Source organism: Sitophilus oryzae, unplaced genomic scaffold, assembly GCF_002938485.1.
Source record: "Sitophilus oryzae breed Bouriz unplaced genomic scaffold, Soryzae_2.0 scaffold_556_pilon_pilon, whole genome shotgun sequence".
In the NCBI taxonomy this organism is placed as follows: Eukaryota; Metazoa; Arthropoda; class Insecta; order Coleoptera; family Curculionidae; genus Sitophilus; species Sitophilus oryzae.
The window spans coordinates 994,257-1,007,230 of record NW_022147147.1 but is presented as its reverse complement, the minus strand read 5'-3'; the positions used below and the strand labels follow the sequence as shown (position 1 = coordinate 1,007,230).

At 32.2% G+C, this 12,974-nt stretch overlaps 1 protein-coding gene across 9 annotated transcripts in view; it reads left to right on the top strand.

Moving 5' to 3' along the window:
- Positions 1 to 12,217, top strand: part of LOC115887212 (myb/SANT-like DNA-binding domain-containing protein 3) — a 29,799-nt gene extending 17,582 nt beyond the window's left edge. For 2 of the 9 annotated variants that reach the window (XM_030906581.1, XM_030906575.1), the window contains one exon: positions 6,636 to 6,785. In XM_030906581.1, coding sequence (XP_030762441.1) covers positions 6,636 to 6,743 — 108 coding nt within the window. In that variant the 3' untranslated portion in view covers positions 6,744 to 6,785. The other 7 variants (XR_004051033.1, XR_004051035.1, XR_004051034.1 and 4 more) reach the window with 7 other exon arrangements.
- Positions 12,218 to 12,974: the final 757 nt, after the last annotated feature.

The following is a 12,974-nucleotide window of genomic DNA, read 5'->3' as shown; positions in this document are numbered from 1 at the left end:
ACCCGTTTTCTGATTGGCTAGCAGAGAAACGCCCCCCTAGCGGACATTTTTCGAACTTGAAAATAATTTCTAGCGATTTCTCTTGGCCGATTTACTTATTAGAATTTTTTTCCCAAAGTTATACGATAAGTAGTTTCTGAGATACAGCCGGCGTCCATTCTTAGTTCGCCACCCGGTACATATTTTAGGTTTGCACTTAAATAAAATTTCCAAGTTTTTTATTCTACAGATGCCCGACGCACTATTGCCGGACCCTGTCTATTGATCTTCAATTTTTTAGATGAATCCTGAAGATTTTATATTTTAAGTTTTATTATATTTAAGGTTTCAATTAAAAAGACAATTTTTTTATTATGTTTAATTTATTTGTGGAGAAACATCATGTGACCAGTTAAATTAAAACAAGTAGAAAAAAACATAGTATTTTTAAGATGACTAATAATACACTATAACAAATCACTTAAAATAAGTTATATGTGCAATACAGGGTGTCAAAATAGTGTATCTAACTTTGGTGGGCGATTCTACAGATTAAAATAAAACAAAAAGTTCCTATGAACACATGCCCTAAAATGCTTCCCGAAGATGTTAAAGCACTCAAAAGAGTATATAAAAATAATAATTTTGTTTATTTTTAAGAACATTGGTAAACCGTTTTTCTTGAAATTTGGTAGTCTTAGAGCGTGCACGCACGGGTCGTCTCGAACTAGAAGCGGAAGCGTCTTGAATTTGGGACGAAGTCCTCCGGGTCGTTTAGCGGTCGACGCGGAGTCGAAGTGACTATAATTTACCTACAAAGATAGAGTCGAGGGAGATTCGCTCGGAGTTCGAGACGTCTCTGCTTCGGAAAAGCCAGACGGCGCGCGACGCCTGTGCGGACGCTCTTATACACATTTTAATGCCAAAACGAATGGCGATAATATGAAATTTCGCAACAACCTTAAAAGGATACTTTACATTAGGATAAAGAGTACTACTGGTCGTACTTTTTTTTATCTTGTAAACCGTTCACCATATTGAACTAAATGAAGAGCACCTTTCTTGCATAAAAAGTCTTAGCATTTTATGTCATATGTTGAAATTACTTTATCTATAAAGATAAAAAAAAGTACAAGCAAATAGTACTCTACTATAACAGAAAGTATCCTTCACGAGCTGTTACAGAATTTTACACTATCGCCATTCGCTTTGGCACTAAAATGTGAGTAAGAGTACCAAATTTCAAGAAAAACGGTTTATCAATGTTCTTAAAAATGAACAAAATACATTATTTTCATTTACCCTTTTGAGTGCTGTAATTTCTTCAGGAAGCATTTTAGGGCGTATGTTAATAGAATCTTTTTGGAGAATCACCCACCGAAGTTAGAAACACTATTTTTTTGACACCCTGTATGACGCTCAATTGTAAAGAAAAATGTAAATAAAACTATTTATATTGGTACTGGTTACTTTGAAACATCATTTAACATATTACATAATTATTGGAAAGATATACCAGGTGCGTCTCAAAAGTGGCTCACCCCTATAACTTTTTTATTTTTTCAGATAAAAAACGAGATTTGGTATATTAGTATATGACATAAATTAGGATGAATTGACATATTCATTTGTTTTCTGTCACTTCCTGTTTCGCCGGAAATGACTACAACTTTTGAGTTTTAAAGAGTTTAAAATGACATTCTGAATAGAGTGACATATCATATGTGAACTTTTGACATTTTTATTTAAAACAAAATTTAATTTTAAATTTCAATCTAGAGTGCCATGGCTATGTTAAAAACACTAATTTTTAATCAAGGAGCCTTGGAAAAATAGATTTGATCGTCTAATGTTATTCATGTCTTGTCCTGGCTGGTTAAGAGATGCCCAAATCGTATTTTTAATCACATCTCAATTTTTTCAAATGGAACGAGGGTGGCTCATTAACATATTTGGAAAAAGCATTTTTTTACGAATAATTTGATACCACACACTTGGTATTTCGAGTCAAATTATCGTTATGAACCGCATGTTATAATTTCAAATAAACTATATGCGAAAATGTCAAAGTTGACATATCATCTGTCATTCTATTCAGAGTATCATTTTCTATCGAATAAAGCAACAAAAAACCGAGGGTACAATTTAAATATCAAAAGTTGTAGTCATTTCCGGCGAAACAGGAAGCGACAGAAAACAATTGAATACGTCAATTAATCCTAATTTATGTCATATATTAACATACCAAATCTCAATTTTTTATCTGAATAAATAAAAAAGTTATAGGGGTGAGCCACTTTCGAGACGCGCCCGGTATATCGATCTGGTCATTTTAGATGTGTGGTCTGGATTTTAACGTGTAAAACAGAGAATAATATAAATGACCGGTTGACAGACAGAAAGACAAAATGAAAAGCGGAATACAGTGTTGCCGGTTTTTACGTTCGTCGGAAAATTTGCGTAGAAAAAAAGTCAACTATTTAAAAACTTTTATGTATATTACTGATATGAAGATAATATATCTAAGCTAAATATAATCTATTACATCTGTAGTAAATGAATGCGATATTTTCCATAAACGCCTACTTGTGCAGTTTGAACTTTTGATGTAAAATTCGGCAACTTTTATCTCTTTTTAATTCATTTGATTTTCCATTAAGCTGCCTACATTACTGTCTTACACGTTAAAATCCAGACCACACTTCTAAAATGACCAAATCGGTATATTAATACAATGTGTAAATAAATTAATGTAAAAAATATTGTGGAATCAAATTAAGACAATTTATTCAATTAGTGGGAAGTTCCTTGTGACCAATTAAAACATCCACTTTTTACTGTCTGATAATAATTAGTGTAAAACCAACTTAAAAAAAACGTCAAAACGTAAAAAAAGAATATGAAAACATAGTATTTTAAGATAACTAATAATACACTTTAACAAATCACCTGAAATATTTATTATGTAATAATATTGCCCCTTACACACAATAGATCTGTAAGGTCGCGGTGGTTAACATATATAATGGATTTCTACAGCTATTGCCGTCTCTCCGTCCCCAATTTCCATCCTTTCCTATCAAAAACCTCGTCTTCATCTAAGTTCATAACCTAAGTAATCCCGCCAACTCCTTCTGGGCCGTCTTCTCTTTCTTCTCTCCAAAGGCGTCCATTCTAATATCGTTTTGGGCCATCTGTCAACGTTCATTCGCTTCACATGTCGAGTTATACTCAGGGTTGGCTTGATTTAAATGAAATGATTGAAATCGTGATTTAAATCAAATGATTTTTTTAATTTTAATCACGTGATTTAAATAAAAAATAATAATTTTATTGAAACTTTATAATAAATAAAAAAATAACTGTAAAAGTTATAAAAATGTGTCTTAGAAAAGTATAAAAAATATTTCTATAACAGATATAACAGATAATAAATCGAAAAATAATTGTAAATGTGATAAAACTATATAAAAATATCTGTTCATCAATTTAAATGTTGGATCGATTTTTGAAGTAATTTCGTGTGAGTCCATTAGACCGCTAAACTAATATGTTAAAATTTATGTATAAGTGACAAAAAGTCGCTGTTCGAATACATATCATTCGCAGTGTGGTGCAGAACTAGGTTCTTCCGATATAGAGACTATATCTTCATTCCCGAGAAATTATAATCGTTGTCACAAAATATGTTGTTTTATATTTTTTTTTTCAAACGGTGTATTTTTTTTGAAAATGTTTCCAAATTCCTACCGACATTTTGATGTAAGTTCCTTACACTTTGACATTAGATAATATTAATTTCATTTTCCAATTAAGACTATTTCCGAACAATAGTGTATTGTTTTAGTAGGAGTAAAAATTATACTTTTTTTTGACTAATTGAAGGACCATCGTAAAGTTATTCCGACGTTACAGGGAGGCACAAAAAGTACATTTTTACTCCGAAAAGGACATACTCTTTTCTTAAAACATTACAAATAATTTTTTAATCAATTTGAAACATTGCTAATAATAGAAACAGTAATCGAGCAACAATTTGTACACTCGTTGAATTTGACACTTAATATTTTTTTTTGTTTGATAATATATTTTTGTACTTTTGTGCTTATGCGTAACAGTGCTTTACTTTTATGCATAGGCGTTAAAATTACAAAAATTAATACTCTTGAGACGTTTGAAAAAAAAAATCCGTTTGATCTGAAGCGAGCGAATTTTTATGCGGAATATATTGGTGACCGATGTGGAAAAATGACACGCGCCGTAAAATTGTTAATGATATCGGTATCAGGCAGAATTATAAAGATTTAGCCATTTAGGATAGGACTTTAATTGGAAAATAAGTCCTAATCATTTGGAAATCCGATTTAAATATTGTTTTGAATTAAAATAAAAAAATCTGATTTAATTAAAAATATCTGATTTAAATAAAAAAATCTGATTTAAATAAAAAAAATCTGATTTTTTATATTTTTTTAAAAAAATCATGATTTTTTCCAACCCTGGTTATACTATGACGTTGGAGCCGTAGTAAGGCAGGTTCGAATCCTAGTCAAGGCGACTTTTTAATCGTTTTTTTTTAATTTTTTCATATTTTGACATATTTATTTTTACTTTTTATATATTTATTATTGATTAATACAATTTTTAGTATTGTGTTTCTTCATTTTTTTTAAATTACTTATACGCGTACTCAAAATTTCAGCTAAATCGGAAAAAAAGTTTATAATAATATAGTGTCTAATGTTGTATAGATAATTAATGGTACGGAACCCTTCGTGCGCGAGTCCGACTCGTACTTGACCAATTTTTTAATAAATATTATTCCAAGGTATTTACTAGATTTCACTCCTTTTATCGTACCAGTTTCTAAGATTAGCTCATTTATCTCTTCATTGCCTACTATAAGGTATTCACATTTCGAGAGATTCATCTGAAGACCTGCGGCCTCGTTTTCTTCTTGGAGTTTTCTGATCATATAACTGAGATCTTCTTCGTCTTCAGAAATAACTATCTGATCATCTGCGAAGAACAATGTAAATAATGTGTCATCTCCCACTCTTAGTCCTATTTTTTTGCATTTTCTCACCCAATTCACCAGAGCTCTGTCCAAGTAGATTTTGAACAGTGTAGGAGATAAGCAGTATCCTTGTCTTAATCCTTTTGTAGTGTTAAAAGAGTTGGTAACCTCGTTTCCTATCTTAATTCTTGCAGTTATTTTTATAATAGGTCTGTGTAGCCCGAATCAACATTGGATTGATCTCTAAGTTTTCCATCTCCTTCCATAACCTTGAGATAGGTATACTATCGTAAGCTCTTTTCAAATCTATGAAAGCAACATGAGTCTCTCTGCTATGCTGTACTCTTTTCTCTAGAGTGATTTTGAGAGTAAAAGCATTGTCCACAGTCGACCGTCCAGCTAGAAAACCCGCCTGTTCTTCTGGTTGTTTCTCGATTATTTCCTCTCCTCTGTTTTTAAGTACCCTTGAGTAGATTCTGCCTATTTGGAATTTTTAAGTAATCTGGAATTTTTTAGTAATCAACCTAATTTGTTGAGAATATATACAGATCATTAACTGGACGATTACTTATTGGGGAGCAGAATGGCAATACTGCCTATTGAGAACGCATGCACTTATAGGGGTTTCTACCGACTCATCCCGTCGCGTCGTCTCTCGACGAGTGGGTCGAGGTTGCCATATTTCAATCATAAAGCTCTTGCCGCGAGTAATAAACAAATTAACGATCTGTATATATATATATATATATATATATATATATATATATATATATATATATATATATATATATATATATATATATATATGTTTCAAAACAAATGCGAAAAGCTTCAGGGGGTGATTCCTTTAGATTCTTAATCTAAAAATGTTTTTTGTCCTGACATGTAATGCTTTACATTTTATTTTTTAATTTCAAATCGGTGAGTTTTATCAAAAAAACACAAGAGATAAAAAAGTTTCTAAACAAACTGAACTATCTAAATTAACTTTTCTGCATGTGTTTGATAAGATTTTTCTTTAAATTTCGTTAACAAGAATGATAGGGGTAGTTTATTTCAACCCCTTCCACTCATTTTAAAAAAGTGAAAAAATTACCAGAAAGTGTGTTTTCATAACAGTAATGCTTCCATAAAATTTCATCAGTCTATCTCTTTTCGTTTTCAAGATAAAAAATAAAAACATTATTTTTCCGCCATCTTTGTACCGCGATATCTTCCTAATGGTTGACTTCTGACCCAATGTTTATAAAGCAAACTACCCCTTATTTTGAACAAGGAATCACCCCCTGAAGTTTTTCGCATTTGTTTTGAAACACCCTGTATATATATATTTATATATATTCTAAACACGTGCCAGTTTTAATTGAATATAACAAACGATGTCCACATATAGTTACGCATACAGTAATAAATTTTTGCATTAACATGGTATTTAGCAATATTAAATCATCGTTTTCCCCGTAAGTCGGTGTTGTGACGTCCCTTCGTTTCCCCCCCTTACCCTTCATTTATGGTAATTGATGCTGGGAATCAAACAAGAATTCAGAGTAGTGTTTTGTGTTATAATTTTCTATTAACTTAAACCCCTTTTGTTTTTCTGGTCATAGTATTAACCTAACAAATTAAATTATTTTTATAGCTAAGTCTGAGGGGGTGTCTCACTTGGGTAAAAAATATACATGTGCTGCCAAAATATCATTTTACTACCAATGACTGCGAAGATAACTGTTCAGTTAAAAAGCCATAACATATACAAGATAAGGCATATCTGATGGGTTGCTCTTTCATATTTTAGGAGTGTTGAAGAAAATTTTGGTACCTATAAGTAGATAATGAGACAAAAATACATAATATTTGTAAGAAATATATGTTTAGAAGTTTTTAAAATGGACATTACCAACACACATGATACTGTTTATAAATACAGGTATTATGACATTTTTAGGTTATTTTAGGTTTTAAGAACTTTAATATTATCCCTACATTGTAGACTATTTCTACTCATTCTACATTGTAGGTATTTGATATTTTGCAGGTATCAATCAGATGTTGGCATAGGGCAAAAATGTGTATCCAGATAATTTTTCTGAAGAGATTTCTGAAAGCAATAAATATATACAAAGTCAGACCTGATCACACACATGTATTATTTTTCTATATGGAATTTTGTTTGGTTCTATATGGAATTCTTATGGAAATTATATGGTTGGTGTAAACATTTTTGTGTTTTGGGATTGATTACTTTAATTTTACATGGTAATATCAAAGGTTATGAGGTTGTTACATTTTCTTTTTGAGTGCGGCATACGGGGCTACCTACAGTTTGTTGCTTATAGTTGGACACAAATGTGAAAAGATTCACCAAAAAAGCGGAATGCACAAGAGCAAAGAAAAATTATTTAAAATAGTCAATATTGTCTTCCTTGTCAGTTTCATATAATTTTTTGGAATTCATGGCTTCTATCATAACAAATTAAGCCAGGTCTTTTTGAGGTGTGTTGTCTTTCATGTTTTTACGTTTAGGGTAAATTTGTATAAGAGTACGTACTTTGTAAGAATATGTATTTGCAGTAAAAAAATTACATAAACCTGTTATTTTAAGCTGTTATATATAAATAACAGTACCTTAAGTAAATATTTTATAAGTAATGATCACATAATTATTAGTATATCAGGACTTATTTGACTTTTTTAAAACTGGGCACACAGATACTTACTCTTAAATAAACATTAGTATAAGAGTATTCGCTTTATTGCTTAAGAATATGCAGGGTAATTTCTGAAGAAATAATTCTAAACATTAAGAAACTAAGCACAGCTGATTATTGAAAAATATTTTACTTCTCTGTATACTATTTTGTGCGAAAAGTATTTGTTGAATAATGATATTAATTCAGAGTTTTAATATGGTTGATTCTGTTGGTACACAAAATATGTTCTGCTAATGTGCTAGATCTATTAGAATTGCTGTATTTTCTATTGATTTTTCTCCTCTTTGTGTCTCCCCTTTATTACTTTCCAGTCATTTTGATTTGTTTCATTGTTGTCAAATTCAAGGAAGTATTCATCACTAGTAGACCACAGTGTATACAATAATAATGATATTACTGCATACATCATGTATGGGATATGTAGGCAGCTATGGATAGGAGCCGTTCCTCCGGCGACCGCCTTGGAGTTGAAAATTAAAAATCAAAACACGGAGTAATTCTGCGGCTACCAAAACAAAACAACACCAGATTCTAACTTCAAATTGTTCTGTAACTATGACAAATATGCATGCGGAACTGCTGGTTGTAAAGTTGAGCGGTCCGGCTAGATGCACGTTGAATTAGTACGTTTCCCTTTATTACTTGTCAGGGATTATGCTTTCTTTCGTTGTAAAATTCAAGGAAGTATTCATCACTAGTAAACGACTGCTGAGTATGTTCAGTGCAATTTTCACTGTCTTGTTAGAAAATAATGGTGCTGGCACCTGTATATTCGCACGCCTCGAAGTAACTCACACAACTAATTGACAGATTTGTATTAATTTTTGAATCGTATGTACTCCTGCAATACTTCTGGGCACCTGTATTGTCACAATACTAATTTCATTCTGCAACTGCAGACCACTGCGCATTGCTCTGAGCTCATCATTGAGCCAGATAATATTTAAGCTTTGGTCAGATCTGACGCTTATCTTTTTTCCAGGGAATTACTGCTTGTAACACTCAATCAAAACTGTCAGAAATTTTACTCCAATATATTGTTACCTATGAAATTCCAATTTATCTCAAGACAACACAAGTAAAGTGTTTTGGTGTATTTTGGTGAATTAGTGCTTTATTTTGCTGTTATAACACCAAATTTTCACACACCCCTCTTAATCAGAGAACATGTCAAAGTAATTCATAAAACCAATCTGTGGTCTTTTTTTATTTAATTCTATAGGAAATTTGATCTCCTGGCTTAGATAGTTCGATATACTGAGATCCATAACACCTGCTGAAAGGAATCTACATAAAATTTAATAAAAAATATTATCTAGGAAAGCATTCTTTCTTGTAACTGTAGTTGTTGTAACGCTTGGACAAAGACAAAACCATTGAGAGCGTTAGAGAGAGGAGGACACACTGATTTGTAACAGAGTGTAAGTGTATCACCAACGTTTCTCAAAAGACCTATTGTATTTAGGTTTTCCAAAATTTCTAAAAAGTTATTAAAACAACCTTGTCGTGTATCATTTGCACGTTTTTTTAAAACGTCTTTCCTTTTTGCACAATGCGGTATATACGTGGGGTAAATGAAAACACCTGGAAAACTTCCAGGTGTTTCAAATCAATATTATCAACTTAACTTCAAAATCAATGTGTCAACAGATCATTTGTTTGGTTTGGTTTGGCAACATTATCTAAAAAACTGACGTAACACAAAAAAGTAGTTTCGAGAAAAACACATTTTGATATTTTATTTGATATTTGGTTTCTGTTAGGTCCGCTGATGGGCGAGATCGAACCATCCAAGATACAACAACAACACGCTCTTTATGGTTTGGGGTCTTTTAGTTACGTCACGGCGTCGAATTGAAAGACGTTGGGCACAAACATTACTGGCTTTTATTTAACATAATTTACAGCGATTACTAACATTATATTAGCGAAATACGTGAACAGGATTGAGAAGAAAAATGGCGCCGAGACTTGACGTGGCGGACGAGTTGGACACCGAATAGCCGGGGTCTGATTCTTCTTCGTTTTCCTTGCGTTTTGGCTTTTACAGTTGACACGAGAAAATTTGGCGTGGCTGGATTCCCTGCTTCCTTCGTTGGCCGTCTGGCCTGGAACTTGGTAGAAGCGCCCATGGCGTAGGCGCCACTCATTAGATTTTACTCTTTGTGATCGATGCAAAAAATAGTGAACTTTCATGACTCAAAAAATGACACTTTTTACATTCAGCGTGATTTACTTTTTGATAAACCTATAAAAATAAAACTAGTGTAACTCATGATCAAGTTTTATTAATACACTTGGTATAAACTGTTAAAACTTGAATTATTTCTTTGCTAGTCTTGGATAACTAATCAACATTTCAAATCTTAGCAGATAAAAAAACTAACCATGAAAATCATTATGAAAAATTAGGAAAAGATAACGATATGAAAATACTAATAAACTTTCACACTTTTATAAAATGTGCCATAAAAGTTTGGTATGTGGTTATTTGCGACTAAACTTAGAAGGTCTCGCTTTTTATTTTGGCATTGAAACTAATCTCATCAGTTTCATATCTGTGAGACTCATTTCGTTTATAACGTATGGTTTGACATTCTTTTTCACCTTTCGATTATTATTACAGAAAAAGATGTCTAATATTGATACTAATAATTTATAACAAAATTGTTGAATAGGTACTCCAATAGAAAATAAATAGAGAAATTTGTAAATAGTGTCAAGTCTATATATCTTAGACATCGTACTGTTTTGTGTTGAAGACTTGTTCTTAACTCTGAAGCCATATTGGCATCTTTTTGATCTGTTCTTGATAAATTGGGATAGGAAGTGCTTCTTTGTGTATATTTTATTTTTCTTTTATGTATAAGAAAAATAAACTTCTGGCACATTGCTAGATCTAGGCATTGCATGGGTATTTTATGGCGAGGAGGAGATGTAGGATGTATTTAAATCATTAGATAACTTCGTACTACATTGTGTCATGGCTGAAGAAGATGTACTTGATTCTGAAGCAATATTGGTTTCTCTTAGATCTGCGCATACTAAATTAGAATACGGGGTGCTTTTTGCTGCCATAAATTCCTATTCAGATAAAACAATTCTTAATTGTTTCTTGGTTTGTGCTGTAAAAACTACGATAAAATCTTATCGCCCAACCGTTTTGGCCAGCCCTTGGCAGGCGTACAATATTATAGCTCTAGCCAGCAATGGATAAGTACAGGCTGATAGAAGAAATGGTATAATTCAATGCATGAAGTTTCCTTTCTTTTCTTTATCAATAGATAATATGTAAAGTCCAAATAATATTTTGTGTCCTGTGTTTAATATTAAAATGCGTGGCATGTGGAAACATCTCAGTTTTCTTAAGGTACAATTTCGAAGATGGCGACTGCGATCGACATCATTTGCAAGTGGCAGACATTGAAATCATTAGGTGACATTGTACTATGCTATGACATGGCTGAAGACGTTCGATTCTCACGCCATATCTATTAACTTTTTGATCTATTCTTGATAAATTATGTGTATAATAAAAATAAACCTTTCTAGAAAAATAAAACACTAAATCATCACAATACACCAAAACACTTTTACTTTTACACTGGACGCGCGTTTCGCTAACCATGTTAGCATCATCAGCAGATGATTATAAACGGTGTTTAAAAAATGGTTTAAAAACCAAAACACTTTTACTTTTACACTGGACGCGTATTTCGCTAACCACGTTAGCATCATCAGCAGATGATTATAAACGGTGTATAAAAAATGGTTTATAATCATCTGCTGATGATGCTAACATGGTTAGCGAAACGCGCGTCCAGTGTAAAAGTAAAAGTGTTTTGGTGTATTGTGGTGATTTAGTGTTTTATTTTGCTGTGTAACACCAAAGGTTCCAACCCTCAACTGTAACATTTCTAGCTCTAGGCATTTTTCCAGGGTACTTTTTGGCAACGAGGAGATATGGGATGCATTTAAGATATTCGATGACTTCGTACTGTATTGTGTCATGGTTGAAGATGTACTTGATTCTGAAGCAATATTGGTTTCTCTTGGATATGCGTATACTAAATTAGAATAACGTGGTAGATTTGCGTCCTTGTGTTATAGATGAAATGGCGTTTGCAGGTTTAGGACCATGAATTAAACAACCTTTTTTTAAAAATTGCCGACGTTTCAACGTGTATTTTCGTCTTTATCAAGGCTATTTTTGATAAAGCTGTTTTTGATAAAGACGAAAATACACGTCAAAACGTCGGAAATTTAAAAAAAAAGTTGTTTAATTCATGGTTCTAAACCTTCGAACGCCATTTCAACTAAATTAGAATACGAGGGGCTTTTTGCTGCCATAAATTCATACTCAGATAAAACAATTCTTAATCGTTTCTTGGTTTGTGCTGTAAAAACTGCTATAAAATGTTATCGTCCAACCGTTTTGGCAGGCGTACAAGATTATGGCTCTGATCAGGAATAAGTACAGGTTGATAAAGAAAACCGATAACGAAAACCAATTTTTTTTTGTATAATTCAACGATCTAATTGATTTTAATAAAATATGAGAGAAGTATATAAATTTTAGTTCTTTAAATATAAGCCCAAACTATGTTTCCGTTAATAATATGTAAAGTTTAAATAATATTTTGTGTCCTTTGTTTAATAATGAAATGCGTATGTGGGAACATTTCAGTTTTCTTAAGGTACATTTTAGAAGATGGTGACTGCGATCAACATCAATTGAAAGTGAACTTTGAAATCATTAGATGACATTGTACTATGCTATGACATGGCTGAAGACGTTCGATTCTGAAGCCATATTAGCATCTTTTTGATCTGTTCTTGATAAATTATGTGTTTAAGAAAAATAAACCTCTGCCACATTTCTAGATCCAGGAATTTTTTTGAGGGTACTTTTTACCAAAGATGAGATGTGGGATTCATTTAAGGTATTCGATGACTTCGTACTGTATTGTGTCATAGCTGAAGATGTACTTGATTCTGAAGCAATATTGGTTCCTCGTGGATCTGCGCATACTAAACTAGAAAAACGTGGTAGATTTGCGTCCTTATGTTACAGATGAAATGGCGTTCGCAGATTTAGGACCATGACTTAAACAACCTTTTTTTTTAATTGTCGACGTTTCGACGTGTATTTTCGTCTTTATCAAGGCTATTTTTGATAAAGCTGGTTTTGATAAAGACGAAAATACACGTCAAAACGTCTGAATTTAAAAAAAAAGGTTGTTTAATTCATGGTTCTAAACCTGCGA